Genomic DNA, 21,893 nt, shown 5'->3' with positions numbered 1-21,893 from the left:
CACAAGGGAAGCCCTCCCAGGGACCTCTCCTGACTTTTTATCCATCAGACCTGGCTCACGTGGCCACCCAAGATGCAAGGTTTGTGAATGGCTTTTCCACAGCAGATCCCTAGAGTCTGCCACACTGTGCTGTTGGAGGACAACCCCATAGTGCTTTCAAGCTGTGCATACAATCACCTGGAAATCTTGGTAAAGTGAAGTTCATGATTCTGTAGGTCTGGCGTGGGGCCCCAAACTCTGCATAGCTGGCAAGCTCCCAGGGGACACTATTAGTTAACTGTTACCGTGTAACGAACCTTCCCAAAACCTCACAGCTTAAAACAACTATCTTTTTTGCTTCTCATTCTTCAGGCGTCACCTAGGGTCACTCATAGGGCTGCAGGCACCTGGTACATTTACTGAGATTTGATGGCCTAGGACAGCCTCACTGACAGGTGTGGTGACTGATACTGATTGTCAGCTGGGCCTCTCCTCGGTGGCCATTTGTCCTCTCGAAGTGCTGCCCTGGCTTCTTCACGTGGTGCTCCTGGGGATCCAAGGCAGTGAGAGAAGACGTAGCAAAGCTTTGAGGGCGAGGCTTTGAAGACCCAGTGTCAGTCTGCCACAAAGCATTAGTTAAAGCTAGTCCAGCCCAGATTCATGGGGCAAGAAAACAGACTCCACCTCTTGGTGGAAGAAACAGCAGTTACCTTACAGAGCGGTGTGCTTGGTAGGAAAGGGAGGAGCTGTTGCAGCTTTTTGCTAACAGTCCACCTCAGAAATCGACGCTGCTGTTTTCTGGACCCTGTTGAGCAGCAAAGATCCAGAACAGTGTTTCTCCACCTCAGCTGCATTTTGGAATCACACGGGAGCTTTAAAAAACACAGATGCCAGCTAGAGAAAAAGATACAGGTGGTCTGGACATCAGTGTTTTTTCAAATCTCCCAGATGCCTCTGAAGCACAGCCTAGGTTGAGAGCCACTGCTCGGGAAGTCTCTATAGAATCATTGCCAAGCACCTAGTGGAGTGTCTGGGCATACGGTGGTGGATGCAAGAGGAGCTGGTGGGCAGAGTACCGATGAAATGAGTTATGGATGTGTTGAGGGATCTCCCGGTGAAAGGATGAGCAGATAACCCAGAGACGAGGGTAGAACTCCAAGAAGAGATTTGCGTTGGACACAAAGACTTGGGAGTTACCAATAAGTCAATTACAGTTAAAGCCAGGGTTCCACGGAACCCTGGGGATGCATACAGTGGGCTCCTCGCTCAGTGAGGCCTTGATGAGTGGTGAGTGCCTAGGAGTCAGAAACGGGGCCTTGGGGCGCTAAGAAAGATGGCCGACACTGCCAGGTCAGTAGTTGTGGCCATGTGACTTCACTCATTCAATGGGGAGTGCCATCAATGTGCCTGGCAGGGTGGTTCAGCTGGTTGGAGCATCGTCCTGGACACCGAATGGTGGCAGGTTCGATTCCTGGTTGGGGTGCACGGGAGGCAACTTGTCAATGTTTCTCTCTCACATCGTTCTCTCTCCCCCTTAAATCAATAAAAACATATCCTTGGGTGAGGACTGAAAAAGAAAAGAGAATGACCATGAAGTTGCTCCATGAACGTGCCTGGAGAAGAGGTGTCTCAGAAGCTCATGTTGGCCTCCCAGTATGGACTGGCTGGGACACACTTCCATGAGAGTAGGGGCCGCTTGTGGAAGAGATTCGTCCCTTACCCAACGGTGCCTGACACAGGGGGTTGCATTCGGGAAGAGAGCTAGCATTTAACCTATAAGGTACCAGGCACCAGGCTAGCTTTCAATGCATTGCCACTGAGGCCACAAGAAAAGCAATGTGGGGTAGTGGTTAAGAACTTGACCTCTGGAGCTAGATTAGTCTGGGTTCAAACCCCAGATCTGCTGCTTAGTGTGTGACTTGGAGCAAGTTACTTTAGCCTCTCTGAACCTCAGTTTTTTCTTCTATACATCATTCTGATGAGAATGCAACAAGTTAATCCACATTGGGCACCTGAAGTCGCCCCTGGGTTAGTTCCCAGTGAAGGCTACCTTCCTCTGATGACCCGTACACTGGTCCCCCAAAGCAGGGACCTGGTTGACAGATGAGAAAACTGATGCTCGGAGAGGAAAATGGCCTGCCTGAGGGCTGCAGCAGCTGAAAGAGCAAACCACAGGCCATCCTATGCACGGCTGCTATCCCCTCCTCCCACCAGGTAGTGGAAGCCCAGGCCTCTCCACGCTCCCGAACCCCCTTTCCTGAGGACAGGCCCTCCCAGCCAACACTCCACTTCCCTTTTAGGTTGCATCAATGATCGAAAAACACAGCTGAGGCAGCTGTTCCGCTCCCTTCAAGGCCAGAAGAAAGCTTCCAGCTAATCCCAGCCACTCCCAGGCGCAGGACTCTGGGAGGCACCATGCCAGCCAGTCCTCTCCCCACTGCATTTCCAGCACCGCAGACCTCAGAGCACACGCTTCCCTCCCTCTGGCTGGGCCGCAGCTGCTGGCTGCTGCTTGGGCTGGGACCCCAGGATTCCCCACCCAACCCCTGGGCATCTTTGCCCTAGGAGACAGCTAGGTCCCTGGACTGGATGGGTTTTAACCTTGACAGACTGGCTTGGCAAACAGGCCCAAAGAGGAAAAACTCAGCGAGTTCTATTACCCCAGAGAGATCACATCTAATAAATGAGCGCAGGCTGTACTCGGGGTTACCGGGCACCAGGCTTGGCTCGGGGATGCTGTCGGCAGCAGCCACATCGTCCTCCAGGCTTTGACCCTCTGATGTATTTGAGGTTAACGGTGAAAGAGTCCTCCAAGAGCAAGGATTCACAGGCTATGAAACTTGTCAAGCAGTCATTAGATTGTGTTTACTGGGGGGTCTGGAGGACTGAACCCTAAATACATCTTTCTCTCTTTGCAATGCCCTGACCTCCAGTGTCAGGGAACCCCCCCTGAAAGTCAGCAGGCCAGACCACCCCTACTTCTCAGGTGGATATGGTAAGATCAGGGAGGCAGAGTTGCTTAATAAGGGGTCCTGCAAAAAAAGTGCACTTATGTACGTCACCTGGGTGACGTAGGTGCCTCTCTGGGCCTTCTTGCTTGAGGTTGGGAGCTGAGCTTTATAAACCAGAAAGCCTGGGGCTGGCGGGCAAGGGGATGGCTTAAGGAGTTGGGTTAAGTGAAAGTTTCTGCATGTTCCACATCCCTACATTCCTACACTCCTCTTGGTTTAACATAAGTTACAAGTGGGCTGGTGGGCTAACTGCTCCACGGGCGGGGGGGGGGGGCCTATCCTGAGACCCCAGGCAGCTCCCCCTACCAGTCTCCCTGCTTCAGCACAGTTCTTTTCACTGCAAATAACAGAATCTGACCACCCAGGAATGGGAAGGCCAGAAGCCGGGCCTCTCTGGGCCTCCATCCCTGGGGTAAGCCCAGACAGCCCCAGGCACGGGTTTGCCCTTTCCAGAATCCAATTGGCTCTTTTTTGGCCTAGCATCTACCCAGCCAGATAGGTAGGGGCAATGCTCAGAGAAATTGTGAGCAAGGCAGTCATACCAGATAGTATCTACCCAAGTGAATGCTGCTTCTCCCTACTTTTTAAATTTTGTATTTTAAAATGTGCAACATAACAGCAACATGTTCTTCCCTCTCACCCCAACCATGCAGTTTCTGTTCTGAGGGAACCACGTGATTAGTGACTGCCATCAGCTTATTGGACACCTGCCTGCCCCTTGCTTTTATCAATCTTGACCCAAATCAGTGCTCAGTGCTTCCTTATTCTTGATTGACAGCTGTGTAGTATCCCACGGCTGCAGTACCCATTCCTTTAGTCTGCTGTGGACATCTAGTTTCTTTTTCATTTGGTTCCCAATTCCATCTCCCTACTCTTTGGGTCATCATGGGAAATACACAGAAATTTCTACTAAAAAACTTAAGGGGATGCAAAACAGTAGTTCTGGGCCAAATCTGATCTAGGTAAGGTCTTTTGTTCGGCCAACACCAAAGTTTTTAAAAACTTCGAGTCAGTAATATTTAAAACACAGAAAGTTCAATTTAAAAATCCAAAGTGCTAGCTCCTAATGAGAAAACACAAGGTCTGGCCACGCCAGCCTGGGTTCCCACATACTGACCGGCTGGGCCGAGTGGGGCAGGGGACACAGGTGCGCCCTCTCCACTTTGCTTGCTGTTACTGCCTCTAACCCTGCTGTCATTCGAGGAACCACTGACCCTTCCTAGGTGATATCCCCGACCTAAAGGGAGCAGTGTGCTCTCAGTTAAGGACCAAGTGAGGTGAAGACGAGAAGCTGCTATTTGTTCACTTAGGTAACGTTTATTGAGCCCTCAGGAATAGGAAAGACACCGTGTGGCCCTCACAGCGCGTTCACACTGCCGGTAAGGGAACTCTGAGCAGCCCCGGCCCCGCCTGCAGAAGTGGCAGGGGGCATGCTGAATTCATGAAGCGTGTTAAGAGGCAGTCTCCCTCAGCCATCGCTGGGGCAGGACTCTGCACGGCCTTCCTGACCAAAGAGCAGCTGCAGGGGGGTGATGAGCAGCACCCACTCTGGGCTCTGTCTGGAAGCAAGCAGGCAAAACAGGCCAAGATGGAGCCAGCGGGGAGAAATGGTATGTCTGCTCCACAGAGAGTTGTGGCTAACCACGAGCACCAAGATTCTGTCCTTCGTTCAGCCTCCTGCTTTATTCCAATTCTGTTACACATGCTGCTTGAAAACGTCTCTCTTTCTGAAAGGAATGCTGGAATGAAGCTCCCACTCTTCCCCTCTCCCTGCTCCCCTGCCCGGGGCCGTTTAAACAGCAGGCCACTGTTGAGAAGTGCCCGCTGCAGCCCTTCTCATATTCCCACAGGCACTGCCCGCGCCCACCCACTGCCGGCTGCCAGGCCTGTCAATGGGTCTGGTGACTTTCCAGCCCCAGAGGACAGGCCCGGCAGACACTGGAAGGCTGAGGGTCCCCTCCTGCTGTCGTGGATCAGTCAAGTGCTACAGATAAAGAGGCTTCATACAGGAGCCATGGCCAGATGCCTGTCCCCTTGCAGGGCAGATACCATCCTTGCAGGTTTCAAAGGTTGGAGACTTCTGGGTCCTACGTGACCCAGGGGGGATTCTGGTACCAGGTCCCCTATGTTGATTCTTGAATTTCATCCTTTCAAGATGATCTTGAGAGCTTTAAGCTCATCCTGGTTGAGGGGGTTCAGGTTGAAACCCTTCAGCTCCGGTTTGCCTAGGAGAAGACGATGATCTATCAGCAAGTTCAGGCCTCCTGCTGGCCCAACTACGTAGATACCCCAGGCTATCCCTGGAGCCTGGAAAAGAACTTGTGATAGGAAGAAGACCCCGCACACTTCCATGTCCATTCTATCTCGGGATGGCTACAGACAACCACTGCCCACAACTCAGTGCCAATCGCATGCAGTCCAGACCACTGCCCACCCGGGAGGGGCTTCCCACCCTGCCCTCTAAGTCTGTGTTGATGATTCCGAGCCCTCCTGGTTTCCTGTCCCTGCCCCCTCACCCCGCCCAGGCCAATACCTTGGGCCTCCAACAGGCGGTTGACCTTCACTTTAAGTTGTTGCCGGAGTTTCTCTATTTCTTTATCCAGATGATCCTGATCTGAAAGTGAACAAGGCAAACGAGATGAGGTTGTACTACAGACAGAATGACCCAAAGGAGTCGGGGGTGCCAGCCTCTCCCTAGCCCCTCTGACAGCAAGGGCCCTTAGCACTCAGGAAGGAAAAGGGGACTTCAGAGACCAACTGAGGAAGGAAGCAAAGGCTGGAGAAGCAATGTGACCTGCCCACCACCACTGAGTGAGCCAGGATCAGGCTGAGCGGACCACTCCCGACTCTGAGTCCTCTGAGCTGTGCATAGGGAAGGCGACATCAGGACTTTAGGTCACCACTCACAGGGAAATCAGGGAAAAGTCAACTGTTAGAATAGAATGAAGAGCCTACACACCTACCTACCCCAAAATGGCTGGGAAATGGGAGGCTAAGGAATTATAAAAGCCCAAGTCCATCAAGGGGTTTTCAGGAAAGCATGACTGTGGTAACAAGTGACCTAAACGAGCTGATCAATGGGCTAGCTGAATGCTCAAGCTGAACCTAAGTAGCCACAGTGAACAGAAAAGGGTATCTTGACTTAACAGACTACACCTGAAAGCAAACCGCACCATGGGAAGTGGAAGCTACAAAACTCGATGATCCACGCCCAGCGAGCCTTACCTTTCTCGATCATTTCCTTAGTCTGAGGGTGAGACATCTTGATAAACATGTTCCCGAAGCAAACCATCACATCTTCTGAAATGACAAATGGACGTTCATTCAACAAGTATCTTTAGCACCTATCTGCTATCTGCTAGGCATTGTTTTAGATGCTGAGAACACAGCAGAACAAGACAAAGTTCTTACACTCGTAGAGCTTAAGTCATGGTGGAGGAGGGGGAATAAACAAGCAAGGATTTCACGTCAGACCCTGGCAGGTTTGAGTACTGCAGAGAAACACAAAGCAGGGCGAGAGGGACGTGGAGTGCGAGTAGGCGAGGGGCTTGTTACTTAAACCAGGTGGTCCAAGAAGGCCTCGCTGATTATTTAACATCTGGACAGAAACCTGAAAAAAGTGAAGGTGTGAGCCCTTCAGCAAAGATTAGGAATGTGCTTGGGGTGTTAGGAACAGCAAGGACAGTAAGGATGGAGACGATGAGTGAGGGCAAAGTAGAGATGGCGTTGGAGAATTTAAGCGGGTCTGGATTTCACTCTGGTGAGATAAAAAGCAACTGGGAAGGTTTTTAGACCTTCCAGTGCACTTTAAACAACATTCACACTTCATCCCTTCATTATGGCCTGGCCCCTGTCCATCTTTCCGGCCTCGTCACATGCCCTTCCCTCCTTGCTTACTCTGTCAAGGCCACTCAGCCTCAAAGACCCCCATCCCCTCCTCCAACACCCATCCCACACCCAGTCCCGTCTTCAGCTTTCTCAAAATTTTCTATTATGTATTTATGTTGTCCTACTCACTTGCAGAGCACACGGCCAGGAACCACACTGTTTTTATGCCACCCACCCCACCCGGCCCCAGCACTCTCCCAGTGCCATTATCTGTGACAAGCCAGCACCTAATGGCCTGTCACGGAGGTGAGCAGCTGAAACCCTGAGCCAGTCTGTGTCAGACCCATGAAAATATCTCCGCCATCCCCACATCCCCACCCTACAGGTGTGTGGGCTACGTCACACACCTGTAGCCTCCTGCCTGGTCTCTAATAGGGACAAGGCAAAGACCTTAGAAGGAAAACTGAACAGGCCTCCTGGGCTGTAGCGAGGAAGTCTTGACTTACCAGACAGGCTGAGATCCTTCTGCAGGGCCCTCAGGCCCTCTCGGTTTTGATTCCTTTTCGTGTCCAGGTCCACAATCTGAAAAGCACAGGGGCAGGGGGATCTCAGCTACTTCTTGCCCCAGCCTGTCACTTCCCAACCGACCCGTCTATTAAAACCAACGAAGACAGCAAGGCATCACTGCTGGGTTACTTCCAGTGTCCTGTCTAAAATGGACTGATGTGGAAATGTATTTCTTCCCCCGCTCAATTTCCAGGTCCTTAAAAACCACGCGTTGTGCAGGTGATTCCCCCCAGTGCAGGTGCTGGGAAAAGGCTCACTAACCAGATAATTTTTCATTATCCGATTGAGCGCCAGTTCTCCAGCTTTAGGGGATTTCTGAATCACCAGGGAGTGGAAACCGCTTCCTGGGCATGCTCCTCCAGCGATTCTAACCTAGAAGCCCACAACACTAGGCTGGAACAGAGAGGGTGGGGCACGAAGACAGTGGTACCCACACGACAGGTACCGAAGAATCGAGGAAGGAGTGTAACACGCTGCTCTAGAGTACTGGCTCTGGAGTCCGAACACCCAGGTTTGCTCCCTATGAACCATGCAATTTCACCTTCGATTTCACCTTCCTATTTACCTCCCTGCAAAATGAAGGTATGAACAGTACCTACTTCATAGGTTACTGGACCAGGATTGAAGTGAGTTATTAACACAGTACCTGACACATGGTAAATACTCACAAACTTTAACTGCTGACATTACGGTCGTACACCACGCAGTGTTTCGTAGGCTCCCAAGTCTCATTAAATACCCTACCGACCAACCAGCCAATCATTCCAACTGAAGAGGAGTCATGAATCACTCGACTCCTTCTAGACCCCCACCCCGGTATGCAACCGGAATCAAGACCTACTACACCCATCTCCAAAACACATCTCTGACCCACCCGCTGTCTCCATCACCACCACCCTGGTCCAAGCCCATCCCTCTCCTGGACGGGAGGGGAGGAATCCTTTTAAAACCTCAATCCAATTACCTCATCTTTCGCCCCCTCAAGCAACCAACTCCCTTAAAACATTGGTACCTCGATTAGAAGCAGATTCGAGCTCCGCGTTCAGATCTGCAAAGCCAGCCGTGACTGGAGTCCCACCTTCCTCCCGAGTCCCACCCCTGCGCTATCACGCCCCACTCAGATCTCTTCGATGTTCCTCTTCTCCCCTCAGGGCCCTGACTGGGGCGGCGCAGCCCAGGTCAATGAGGGAGCCCAGGAACTGCATTTTGAAGAGGTTCAGGTAAACTGCCCAAAGGGGTAATGGTTCGGGATCCGGGAGGCACAGTAAGGGGCAAAGGAAGGACGAAGCGAGTGGCTCGCTAGCACAGAGCCGGCGCTCCCCTAGTACGTGCTGTATAGAAGGGGGAAGTGCGGCGCTGTGCCAAGCACTTGCCCACATTACCTCAATTGCCCTGTGTTTGTCGTCACCGCCGTTAGACTACTAGCCCCGGGCCAACCCACTGCCAGCGGGTGCTGGAGCCAGATTCCGGGGCCCGCGCGCTCCCCTACGGGCCCCACCAACAGGCCCCACCCGCCGCACTTGGGTTCCTGCTCCGCGGACGCGCCTCCTACCTGCCGCTTGTCCGCCAGCACCGCCTCGGCGAGCTCCTCCACTTCCACCAGGTACTGCAGCACCCGCTCCGCCTCGGGGGCCAGCATGGTGCCCGCCAGCACCGACTACCCTTTCCCTAAACACCGCTCTGGCTACGCCTGCGCACGCGCCGCTCTGACCGGGCTTCCGGTGCGCATGCTCAATTCAAAGAGGACTGGGTGCAGGCTAGCTCCAACGCACACGCGTCAGCCGAACCCGAGACTCAGGGCCGATCTTTGGGGGCGGGGCTGGAGCGCCCCCTGCAGGCCCAGAGAGCACAGGCCTCGGGGCGACCTCTTAAGCTCCCCCTTCAAGTATTTCTTCAACACCGGGCTATGGGTCAGGCAGTTTCAGGAGTTGAGAAAGCAACAGTGAACAAAAGAAAGACCCTGCCCTCGTGATGCTTCATCCTAGAGGGAAAAAATGACAATTAATGACCCCAAAATTAATTATATACTATGGCAGGCAGAGATAGGGCTGGAGAACTGTAAATCGTGCTTTCCCTGTTTGAGGAACACCAAGGAAGCCCATGTGGCGGTGGACTTACATTTAACCTCTGACACCTTCACTTTCTAATTTATAAAGTGAGGGTGAATAAAAATCTCTCTCGTCGTCTCTCTGCAGGATCAGAAGAGGCAGGAATAATTTTTAATTCACTTTGACCAATGTTTATAGAGCCCCTATGTTGGGCCCAAAGTGGGGAATAGTGGACCTAGACCCAAGGAAGGGGCTGGAAAACCATGGGCAGTGAGCAGTAAAGTCCTATAAGTACTGGAAAGCAAATTGGTGTGGGCCGTAGGATCCGGGAGGACCTCCAAGAAGAGGCAGGTAGGTAAAAAGTGGCTGTCCTTGAGAACCAGAGGGCTCCCTAGAGATCATACCCAAACCCCTCATTGTACAGCTGGAAACCAAGGCTCGGAGGGCAGAGAGGACTTTAAAAAGTCAACAGCAGACCTCACACTAGAACTCTGACCTCCTACCTCCCGAATCCAGCTTTTTATTCCCTCCTTTTGGCCCCTTGTAACCAAGCTCTTTCACATCCTTTGCCTTACTTGAATTTCACGACCCTTGTATGGGAGGCTTACTCCTGCCCCATCTCACAGCTGCAGACTGAGGCTGGCAGAAGGGCAATGCTGTGTTACATGGAAAGTCAGGAGCAACGTGGGTCTAGAGGCTCCGTGGTCTCCATACCACAGCTGTCTCTGAACCCTGAAAAAAAGCCCTCCCTGATAATGTGGCCCTTCCTGTTTGCCTGGCCTTTGGCTGCCTTTATCTGCCAGAGGCAGAGCTAATTTTCCCTGCAGCTGCCTGGTGTGGAGAAAAAAGGAGATTCATTAAGGATTTCTCATCGAGGGTAAATTTGTCACCAAACCCAGGATGTTTTGTGTAAACACCTTCTGGTTCAGAAATGCAGACACAGCCCTGGGAAGGAAGTGGGGAACGTTTACCAAAGAAGAAACATGGCTCAGCAGACCTCCCTGGGGCGTGGACCCCAGAGCTGGGTCTCCTCCACCATGGGGCCCAAAGAGAGCTGGACCAGGCTGACCACTGACCCCTGAGATGGACCTGGATGGGGAAAGGTTGATTTGAGGGAGGCTCCCAAATTGGCAGCTTCTTGGCTGTGACTGGCCCTTAGAGGGTACCCCTGCCATTGGAAGTGTTGGGGTGGTCATATCTGAGACTTTAAGACAGTCATACCTGGAAGAACTCTTGCTTCAGAAGAGCTTCTGTTTCAGAACCATCAATTCCACAAATATTTATTGTCTACCTTAGCCCTGTCTTAGGGATTCTGCCTTGAACAAAACCAGACATGGTCCTTGCCCTCAGAGGCTTCCAGTCTGGTGAGAGAGACAAACGATAAACATATGAACACATAAATATATTAAGTGATGATAAGTACTCTAGAAGACAGCAGAGCAGGGCAAGGTGGGGAGGAAATGATGCGTTGGGAGCTATCTGAGATAAGGTGGTCAGGGAGGACTTCTCTGAGGAGGTGTCATTGGAGCAGAGAGCAGAGGTGGAAGAGGTGAGGGATGTGGATTTCTAGAGGAAGAGAATTCAAGGCAGAGGGAACAGAATGCAAATGCCCTGGAAGTTGGAAGAACAGCAAAGCCAGCGTAGGTGGAACTGAATGAGCAAGGGAGGGAAGGTAGGAGCGAAGATCAGACCGGGGAGGGAGGTGCCCTGCCCAAACTGGCAAAGCCCTCCCTGGAGGTCACATGTAGACACAGCTGCATGTGCCTGTGGCTTCCTGCTTCTCTGCTCGTGGATGCAAATGGAGTGAGGAGTGCGGGGAGTTAATGCCCACAGGAGTGGCCCCCAACCAAGAAGAGAGAGAAGTTAGGGCCTACATGCCCCAGCTTCTTTTCCCCTCTGTGGGAGACCCAAGAGGAGACTGCTACAATCACCCAGGGAAGATAAGACGGTCACTGGGCCAGACGCAGGACTGGGGATGGTGAGCACAGTCGGGATTTCCAGGGACTTTGCAGACACTCCTGCATCAGACTGGATTTGTTTTTTCCCCACACCTGCATACCTGTGTGACCACTACATGTCTCCCATTCATCAGCTTAGTGTCACCTTCTCCCGCAGGTCAGGAGTCCCCTATCCCCCCGCAGCTTCCTGGGCTTCCCCATCACTGCCTTCGCCGTGCCATCTTTTCTCTCTGATCATCTCCCTGTCCAGTCAGGACTCCGGAAAGCAGGGGCCTTGTCTGTCTTGTTTTCTTCTGGGCTACCAGAACCTAGCATGATGCCTAGCACACAATAGGTGCTCAGTGGATGTTTACTGAATGAGTGAATGGACTCAACGTGAAGCGGAACTTTCTACAATCCCAAGTATCCAAAGATGAACAGAGCTAACTCAAGGATAAGTAGTTCCCCATCCCAGAAGGTACGGGGACTGCCACATGGTTGGGATATTGCAGAGGGTGAATCCCTCCGCTCTCCTGGGTGGGAGTGATACCTACTAAGTCTTTCCTAACCACATAAACTCCACCTGGTCACACTGGGGTACATCCCCCATCTGCAGCCACCCCAAGCCCAGGCCAAAAGGGATGTGGCTGCTGGGGCTTTGGTGTTTGGGGACTGGAGTCAACAAGAGTGATGCTTTACCCATTCCCCTTGAACCCCCTTTTACAATGTCTGTGAGCCTTTCTTGGGTAAGCATTCAGTGACCAGCATCCACTTCTGTCCTTGGGGAGGACACCCCTCAGACTTCTGGAGCCCCCTGGATGACTTACCCTCCCCACAAGCTGTACCCCATCATTTCAGAGATTTGAAAGCCCACCTTCCTTGCCTGGGCTGCTGGCAGGGGTGTGGGTGGATAACTCTGAGATATAATTACACTCCAGAGTGCCCTGTGGGATCGGGATGAAGCAGCCACCCACAAGACATCCGCAAGCCCTGCTGGCTACCTCTCCTTCCCGGTTCTGCCTCTCCCACTCCCTTATGGTCAAAACCCTCCAACGCTCCCATCTCTCTCGGTAAAAGCCAAACTCCTCACTGAGGCCCCTAAGGCCACACATGAGCTTCCCTAACTCTCTGAGGCATCTCTTACCTCTCTCCTCACCTCCTTGTTGTTCTTCACATGTGGCAGGTGCTGTCCCACCTCAGGGCCTTTGCACTGGCTGCTTCCTCTGCCTGCACTTTCCCCTGATGTCTACCTGTCCCTCTCCCTCACCTTCTATAAGTCTTTGCTTAAATTTCACTTTCTCAATGAGGCTTACCCTGACCACCCTATTTTAAAATGCAACCCCTGCCCCTCTATTCTCCTGATCCACTTCCTCTGCTTTATTTTATTTTTTTTTTAATAACATCTGTCACTTCCCAGCATGGTATTTAATGTATTTATTGTTAACTTCCCTCTGCTATAAAGGAAGCTCCACGAGGCCAGGGACCTTTGTCTCATTTGTTACTGATGCATCCCAAATGCCTAGAACGGTACCTGGCCTATATTAGGTGCTCAATAAACATTTTTGAGTGGCTGAAGGAATGAGGAAAAAAGCCAGAATTCTAACCAAGGCAGATTTTCTCTGATGCCAGGCTGTTGAGCCCCATGCTGGAGGAGGGTGGAGGAGTGGCAGATCATGCCAGGCCTTGTTGGCTACCGTGAGGGGTTGGACTTTGTTTGCAGAGCAGTGCAAATCTACTGGAGGGCTTTGAGCAAGCGTGAGATGTGAGTGGGTTTCCTTTGTGGGAGCCCCTTCTGGCTGTGGGGTTAAGATGGGCTAAAAAGAGCAGATACAGCGTGGTCTTGTGTGTGTGAGTATGTGCTCAGAGTGGGGGGTGATGATGGGGACTTGGAGAGGTGGCAGGGCTGTGGCTGCACTGAGGCCAAGAGCAGCAAGAAGCCAGCTCATATCCATTTCTCCAGGCAGCCTGGGTGGCTGCGCCACAGGCTCTGGGCCGTGAGCAGGCCAGGCCAGCTGCAAACCACATGCCCCTGTCCCACAGATGGGCTGTTTGCTCTCCTGGGTGGTCCCCAGCTCCACTTCCTTTGCACCCTTGTGGGCTTGGCAGGTGGAGGGGAGGCCTCCACTCCCTGACTCCCCTGACCCAGAGAATAATCCCTTGTATTCATGGGATTCTCCTTGTGTCCTCATTTCATCCTCCCACGTCCCCTGGTAACACAGAAGTCTGCTTCCCATTGGGCAGATGAAGACATTGAGGCCCGGAAAGGGGATGGGACCTCCCAAGGTCATGCGGCCAGATGGGGACTCCGGGTGGAGACCTGTCTCCCAACTCCCCACGCCTCAGTTTCATCAGGCAGCAGATGGTCCCATGGCTTGACTTGAAAAATCTTAAATGACCTGAAAGAGAGCACAAGCCCAGAACATTCCAGACCTCCCTGAGCTGGTCTTCACCATTACCTTTAATAATAAATCCATTCATTTTTAAATTCTATGAATAGATTCTTATCAAAAATAAAAATATTACAGAGAAGAAAGTTTCTTTTTGACACCCCTCCCCCATCTCAGTTCCTTCCAGAGGCCCAGTTTGGGTGTGTCTTTTCAGAACTGTGATATTCATTTAAAGACATAGTTAGGCCCTGGCTGGTGTGGCTTGGTGGATTGAATGCCAGCCTGCAAACGGAGAGATCACCGGTTCAAATCCCAGTCAGGGTCCATCCCTGGGTTTAGGGCCAGGTCCCCAGTTGGGGGCAAGTGAGACTCAAACGCTGATGTTTCTCTCCTTCTCTTTCTCCCAGCATTCCCCTCTCTTTAAAGGCAAATAAATAAAATCTTTCAAAAATGCCAAAAAAAAAAAAAAAAAGTAGTCAGAAAGCCAGAGAACAGATGTAGGACAATTACGTGCGAGGCCAGGTCGGCAGGTAAGACGGAGGGCCCTGCACACAAGTGTATCATTCTGCAGCCTATTTGCTCTCGCACATCTTTAATTGTTACATTTCGATCTGCCTCCTATTTTCTAACAGCTGCAAGATGTCCTGTAGGATAAGCATCATAGTTCATTTGTTTATCTAACTTTCTACATTAAACTTTACATTTATTTTTCATGCACTAAAGTACAGAGGATTAATTAATTCCACCTTTCAGTTCTTAGCATGTGGCCATGAGATAGTCCGCCGAGACCCTCTCTTGTTTATAGTATTTTCTCCTTTCCCCCCACCCCCACTCCATTCTGACCTCGCCAAACCCTCTCTGCTGTGTTTGACATATATTCTTAAATATTTGAAATTCCTTACAAAATGCATAGTAATTATTTTATGTACTTGTGTATTTTAAAATTTCTTAAGGTATAACACACACAGAAGAGCTCACAAACAAATGTACACTTTGAAAGTTCGTAAGAGTACAGTTCATGGACTTTCAAAACCTGGACACATGTCACTAGCACTTGGAGCAAGCCGCAGAACAGCAGCAGCCCCTCAGCAGTCCCCTCCAAGTCCCCGCCCACTACCCCAAGGGTAACCACTCCCCCGACTTCTAACACCATGCACTGGCTTTGCTACTTTTTGAACTTCATACAAATGGGATCACATGGCAAGTGCTCATTTGTGCCGGACCTCATTCGCTCTCCAGTTCAGTTCCTGAGATGCAGCTCTGTTATCGTTTGTTGCTGTAGATCGCTCTCTCAACGCCGTGGAGTAGCCCACTGGATGCCTGCGCTGCAATTAGACTGTTCTGCCGCTGGTGGTCAGGGGGAGGTTTCCAGCTAAGAGCTGTTACAAATAGTGCGGCATAAACAGCCACGTGTGTGTCTTTGGGAACATGCGCACACCTAGGCGTTTCTGTTGTGTGTATACTGAGGAATGGGGTTTCTGGGTGTGTTCCGTTTTAGTAGATACTGATAAACTGGGTATGTATTTTTAGTCCACTCAAATGTGACTGTGCTGGAAGTGGTGTGCGTTTCCTACGGGTTTTTTTTTTTTTTTCTCTCATCCCGGCGTTTCTCTGATGTAGCCATGTACTCTGTACACCTTTAGTCCCTTGCTCCTCACAGTTCCCGAGAGCCCAGAACTGCTTTCCCCACCTTTTGCTTGTCCTCTCTCTTGGTTGTGGATGCTTGAGTTCCCCTTTTCTCCCCGTCACCACCCACGGTGCCACACTGAACACCCTGGTGCGCTATTTCCTTGTCATTGGACATGCATGTACTTGTTTTTCCTAAACACTGCCACAGTCCTCTCCAGGATGGCTGTATTCAGTTCCATTTCTACCAGTGATGCCCATCCTCATGGACATCGGGTACTATCCATCTGTCTACGGCTTCCCAGGGTGACGGTTGTTCGTACCACGGGTACCGAACACTCTCTGGTGGACGGACATCTAAGTCGTTCTGTCTTTCAGGATGATGGGGAGCGCTGCTACAGTGGTCCCGCCGGGACACGGCTCCTGGTGTTGTCCGCCTGTCCTACCCCACCTCATCTTCCGCCGCTTTTCTTGGACTCTAGTTCCCAAACACACCCTGACTTTCCCACTCTCAGCCTTTGCTCTGGCTGTGCCCTCTGCCTGGAATAACCTTGGCCTTCTTTCTCCCCTTGCTGAGTGCTGACGCCTCCAGAAGGCTCCTCTTCCTAGAAGACCCTCCCTCCCCTATCTGGCCTCCCAGGAAGGTCACTATCTCTCAGATTTTCCAGAGGGACTTGGGTCCTTGTATTCTCCAGGCATCAATCACTTTCCTCTTTTGGAATAGACTTTTTTTGGTCATGATTTTGGCTTTCTTACCAGCCTGGGAGCCCACTGAGGCCAAGGGCTCCATGAGCTTCCTCCCGGGTGCCCGGGACCCTCCGAGGGTGCCTCAGGAGAGGTCTGCTGAACGATTGAGTGAGGCCTTCACCTAATCACGCCTTGGAGGGATTAAGGGTCCATTCTGTCTGTCTGTCTGTCTGTCTATCTGCTCTCCTTCTTTACCAGCCAGACTTTTCAGGAATAATTCATTCCACCGGAAAGAGGGTGAAACATGGTGTTAAGACTTCCCCTCTCTTGAGGGGGGAGGAGTGACTTGACCCATCTGTAAAATGGGTGTTGGCAAGGTAGGAGAGATAAATGTGTCCCCTTTGTACCTTTGAATTTTGAACCATGCGAATGTATTAACTGTTCAATAAATAAATACAGCCTTGTTTGTATAAAGGACTTTCAGATTCTATAGGGAAGAAAGTGACATCAGAACAAAGACAACCAGGATCATTGAACTAAAAGTGTCTTAGTAACTACCTTGTTTTCCAGGTGAGGAGTCTGAGGCCCAGAGAGGTGAGGTAACCTGATCAAGGCCACCTAAGCAGGTAATGGCAAAGTCAGGACTGGCTGTCACCTGAATTGTCACTTGGGCCTTTTCATGTCACAGCTGGCTCAGGATCACTAAGCGTCTACGTGCCAAGCTCTGCTAGGGGCTGAGGACACGGTGGTGAACAATATAGCCATGGCTGCTACCTTCACAGATTTTATATTCTAGAGGGAAACAAATAAATACATATTAAAACATCAGGTAGTGATCAATTCTTTGGATAAAAAATGCCCTGGCTGGGTGGCTCAGTTGGCTGAAGCGTTGTCTTATACACCAAAAGGTGGTGGGTTTGATTCCTGATCAGAGCACAAACCTAGGTTGCACCTGGTTGGGGTGCTTACAGGAGGCACCTGACCAATGTTTCTCTCTCTCTCTCTCTCTCTCTACCCCCTCTTCCTCTCTCTCCTAAATCAATAAACATATTCTTGGGTGAGGATTAAAAAATAATGATAAGGCGGGTGAGGAGAAAGAATGTCGAGGAAAAATTATCAGGAAAACCCTTCTGAAGAGGCAACATTTTAGAGAAGAGGAAGATGGAGCCGCTGACTACCTGGGGGAATTACAGGAACAAAAGCCAGGTGGGTGGGAGAACACCGAAGTGTTAATGGAATGGCAGAGAGCCAGTGTGGCTGGAACAGAATGAGCAAGGGCAAGGTGGATGGAGGTGGGGTCAGAGAGGAGAGAGGGTGAGAGGCTGTAGGCGGGACAGAAGACTTTGGCTCAAAATGAGGTAGGAAGTAGCCAGAGGTTCTGAACAAACATGGGACCTAATCAAATTTCTTCTTTTAACAAGGCCACTCCAGCTAATGGTGGAGATGGAACTCCAGGAAGGGAAAGAAGGGTTGCAGGGGGCACAGTGAAGAGGCTGGTGCAGTCCAGTTGTCCAGGAGAAAGGTGACAAGGCCATGGCCTGGGGCGCTATGATGGGGAGCAGCAGTTGGTCTCCCCATCTGTGCGGCAAAGGGATTGGATGGGATGTCCCTTAGGGCCTTCCCGGCTCTGGCATCTGGTACAGCAATTTGGTGGATTATCTCAGCGCACACCCAGTAGGTGCGGCCAAGCCCCTGCTTTTCTTTTCTCAAAATCTCTCGGTTTCTCATCTTGGATTCCAAATCTCAACAAAGCCCAATGATCTGAGGCTCAGAGCTACTTCTCCTTTTCACCCCCATCTCTGCCAGCCCCACTCCTGTCCCCACCTCCCAGGGACAGATGGGTGGGCAGCAGGAGGCAGCTGGGCCATGATGCCTGCAGGGCCCCAGGAGAGGAAATTATCTGAGAGTTCATAACCCCTCTCTGCCTTCCAGATCTTGAGTTAAAAGCCCCAAATGTCACAGCCTCAAGGGATGAGGGTTGGGAGGTGCCAGGAGAGGGGGCAGGACAAGTCACTTTTCTGTCTGCAGCTGCTCACGTAGAAGGGGCGGAGACCTGGGGTGCTGAGAACTCCCACCACGGAGCAGGAAGCCATTTGCGCTGAGGCTGAAAACCGGTGGCCTTCAGGCCCAGTCTGACCCACTGACCTATTTACTTGGCCTGAAAAGTGTTTGAGAAAAAAAGTGGAGCCGACGGTTAAAAACGAAGCGATTTTACAACACAATCCAGATTTCTGGCTCCTCTTGAACCATTGGAAAATCTGACACACCGACTGCCTGTTCCCATATGACAACATTCAGCAGTAGCTGACTAGCAGCTGTCCCCATTATTGTATTATTTCACTAATAGGTAAATACATTCGCATGATTCCAAAACAAATTATAAATAGGCATATAATGAAATCTCCCTCCCAGCCTTGTTTCCCTTCTGCCCAGTGCACCCTTTGGTAATCTCATTTTTTTATGTATACTTCCAAAGTTTCTGTGTGCATGTACATACAAATACAACTAGAGACTATGCCTCCTTTTTACTCAGCTTTGTCTCCTATTCTTTCCCTTGCTTTTCTCCATGGAGGCCTCTCTGGATTAGGAGATAGAGAGCCTCCTTTACTGTGCCACTTGCTGTTCCGTTGTCAGGAAGTCCGCGATTTATTTAGCCAGTACCCTACTGATGGGTATTTGGGTCATTCCCAATATTTGCTGTTAGAGACAATGTTATGTCAATTACCTCGTGCATACTTTGCACAGGAACAAAAGGAATATCATTAGAAACTTGTCCAAGCTGAGAGTAAGTAGGCATGGACTGAGCTCTCAGTTAATTGAGAAAATGTGACAAGGGCTATTCCCTGGAGGGATTCCCAACAAAGCCCAGAGACCATGCCTCTGGCGACTAAGGAAAGGGGATTTGGGGATCTGGGGATTTGGGGATTTGGGCTTCTGCCACTTGCTAGATATGGGGCCTCTCTCTGGGCTTCAGTGTCCTTACTTATAAAATAAGAGAGCAGCGTAAGGAACTGGATGAGATCTCAAAGGGCCAGTTCTGATCAGCGGTGGTTCACCTTCTCCCTCCACACCTGCCAGACCCAGCCTCTGCTTAGCATTTGAATGAGCCTGGCTCAGACCCATTGCAGAGCCTTTGCCCAAGCTGTTCTGTCCCCCACGCCCCACTCCCCACACACACTGAAACACCATTCCTGTACTTCCTTATTGGTCCTAATCTGGATCCCAGATCTCTGTTCTCAGGCCACTCAGAACACCCCAGTACAGACTGTTCAGGGCAGAGTCCCCTCTACAGTACAACTGATGGGGGGATCACCCCCACACTGCAGATACCCCATCAAATCTTTCCTCTGTGTCTCCTCCTCCAGTTGTCTGAACTACAGTTCTTGAATGCCAGCTCTGCTATTTCCTAACAAATGTCCTTGGGCAAGTGACACCTCCCTGAGTCTGTTGCTTCACCCCCCAAAATGTGAGGAAAACATGTGGTCATATCAGTAAAGTTCTTATTGCAGTTCCTGGCCCACAGAAGGGATTGTTAATGCTTTAAGTCACTGCTCTTGTCTGAAGCAGTTACCTTGCTTATAAAATGGGGAGAATAAAGGAACCTATTTTATAAGGTTGGTCATTCATTCATTTATTCATCATTCATTCATCCAATCAATGATTTTTGTAGAAGACCTGTTAAGTGCCACGCATTGTATTGGATGCTCAGTGATTTCTTGGTGAAGAAAATAAATTAATCTGTCCTGGCCGATGTGGCCCAGTGGATTGAACACTGGCCTGCGAACCAAAGGGTCGGTGGTTTGATTCCCAGTCAGGACATACGCCTGGGTTGCGGGCCAGGTCCCTGGTTGGGGGCGTGCAAGAAGCAACCAGTCAAGGTATCTCTCACACATTGTTGTTTCTCTCCCTCTCTTTCTCCTTCCCTTCCCCTCTCTCTAAAAATAAGTAAATAAAATCTTTTTTAAAAAAGGAAATAAATTAATCCTTCCGGTGTGGCAGCCATTGGAGAGCAGCAGATATGGCTCTACACTACCCCATGGCTGTGGACCTCAACAGGGCTACAAGGTGAGCAAGAGCGTGAGCAAGCCGTGGCACAGCCGTCACTGCCAAGGGCACCTCACCAAGCACACCCAGTTTGTGCAGAACGTGATCTGAGAGGATGCAGCTTCACCTTGAATGAGTGGCATGCCAGGGCACTGCTCAAGATCTCCAAGGACAGGCAGGTCCTCAAGTTCATCAAGAAAAGGGTGAGGACGCACATCCGCACCAAGAAGACGAAAGAGGAGCTGAGTTATGTTCTGCTGGTCAAGAAGGACTGAGCCTCCTCCCCTCTGTGAATAATAAAACCTTTTCAGAGGTTCTGACTAGTGTGGCTCAGTTGGTTGGGTGTTGTTCTGCAAAGCAAAAGGTTGCTGGTTCAATTCCCAGTCAGGGCACATGCCTGGGTTGTGGGTTTCGTCCCTCATCAGGGCACATACAAGAGGCAACTGAACAATCTTTCTCTCTCACATAGATGTTTCTCTCCCTCTTTCTCCTTCCTTTCCCCTTAAAAATAAATAAATAAAATCTTTGAAAAACATAAAAAACCTTTCATAAAAAAAAGAAAACAGATGAATGGTCTCAACCTTCATGGACCTCCCAGGTCCCATGGAGCTCCCAGGCAATTCCAAACAAACAAACATAAAAAAAATAAACTCCCAGTGTGCTGCTGTTAAGAAGGAAAAGAGCCCTGGCTGGTGTGACTCAGTGGATTGAATGCTAGCTTCTGAACCAAAGGGTCAGCAGTTCGATTCCCAGTCAGGACACATGCTTGTGTTGCGGGCCAAGTCCCCAGTGGGGGGTGCACGAGAGGCAACCACACATTGATGTTTCTCTCCCTCTCTTTCTCCATCCCTTCCCCTCTCCTAAAAAATAAATAAATAAAATCTTTTTAAAAGAGAAGGGAAAGATGAAAAGCTCATAATGGGGTGGGTGTGTCAGGGAGACTTTTCTGAGGGATACAGAGCAGGGCACAGCTGGCATACAAGTATGTCTTGGGCTGCTTGTTTGAACAGGATACTCCTGGGGTGTAGAGAGACATGGGAGGTAGAGGGGTTCCCTCTTTGGGGCAGGGGCTGTGGCAGAGGTGAGAATCTAATTCTGTCTGGCCCCATCCAAGACTTGTGAGAGGGCAGAGAGCCAGACTCAAGCAGAACTGGCCCAAGGCCATGAGGGAACCTGGGGTCAGACCTTCCCTCTGCCCAGGGCTCTCTGCACTCCACGAGTCTCCCTGCCTAGGGTTGTAGGAGAGAAAGGAAAAGGGAGGGAGATGGCTCCTGCCTAAATCACATCAGGAATCAGACTCCCCTTTAGCCCAACGCACAAAAACTCCCACTAGTCTACACATGCCTTTGGATAGAGACGGTCAACTCTGAAGCCTGGAAAACTCCCTTAATCCCTAATTTTCCCCCCTCTGTTTTCAGCCTTGGGCAACAGCTGGCACGCCAATCTCCTGAGCATTGCTGGCACCCAAACAGTCCCTGGACACGAACAGGATGCTGAGCTGCACAACTGCAGAGGGCCGCTCCTTCCTGACCCAGGGCAGCTGCCTCCCCTCATCTTCCCTTTTCTGCCACTCTGAGGCAGGTTGGTCCTCAGGCCGCCCCTCCTCCCCTCTTCTTCCCTCCCCACCTTACCTAGCTCTCCTCCTCCCCTTGGGAGGTAGCAAAACCTATTCTGGAGTCAGTCCATGGGTTTGAACTTGGCTCCAGCACTTACTGTGTGACTCCAAACTAATGAATTAACTTCTCCAAGATTCAATTTCTTCATCTGTAAAATGGGAGG

At 50.8% G+C, this 21,893-nt stretch overlaps 2 protein-coding genes across 3 annotated transcripts in view; one reads left to right on the top strand and one right to left on the bottom strand.

Moving 5' to 3' along the window:
- TTLL9 (tubulin tyrosine ligase like 9) overlaps window positions 1-4,320 on the top strand; it is a 39,744-nt gene extending 35,424 nt beyond the window's left edge. For both annotated transcript variants that reach the window (XM_053926917.2, XM_053926918.2), the window contains one exon: window positions 2,280-4,320. In XM_053926917.2, the coding sequence (XP_053782892.1) occupies window positions 2,280-2,356 (77 nt within the window). In that variant the 3' untranslated portion in view covers window positions 2,357-4,320. The remainder of the gene's footprint in view (window positions 1-2,279) is intronic.
- A 334-nt stretch (window positions 4,321-4,654) lies between these two features.
- Window positions 4,655-9,091, bottom strand: PDRG1 (p53 and DNA damage regulated 1). The gene is made up of 5 exons (XM_053926919.2): window positions 8,938-9,091; window positions 7,325-7,400; window positions 6,216-6,290; window positions 5,524-5,604; window positions 4,655-5,215 (listed from the first exon to the last, which is right to left on the bottom strand). Exons 1-5 carry the CDS (start codon window positions 9,022-9,024, stop codon window positions 5,133-5,135), a joined length of 402 nt encoding a protein of 133 aa, XP_053782894.1. The 5' UTR covers window positions 9,025-9,091; the 3' UTR covers window positions 4,655-5,132.
- Window positions 9,092-21,893: the final 12,802 nt, after the last annotated feature.

This window comes from Desmodus rotundus, chromosome 6 (genome assembly GCF_022682495.2).
Source record: "Desmodus rotundus isolate HL8 chromosome 6, HLdesRot8A.1, whole genome shotgun sequence".
NCBI classification, from domain to species: Eukaryota; Metazoa; Chordata; class Mammalia; order Chiroptera; family Phyllostomidae; genus Desmodus; species Desmodus rotundus.
Note: the sequence above shows the minus strand (reverse complement) of the source record. Positions and strands in the feature narration are given on the sequence as shown.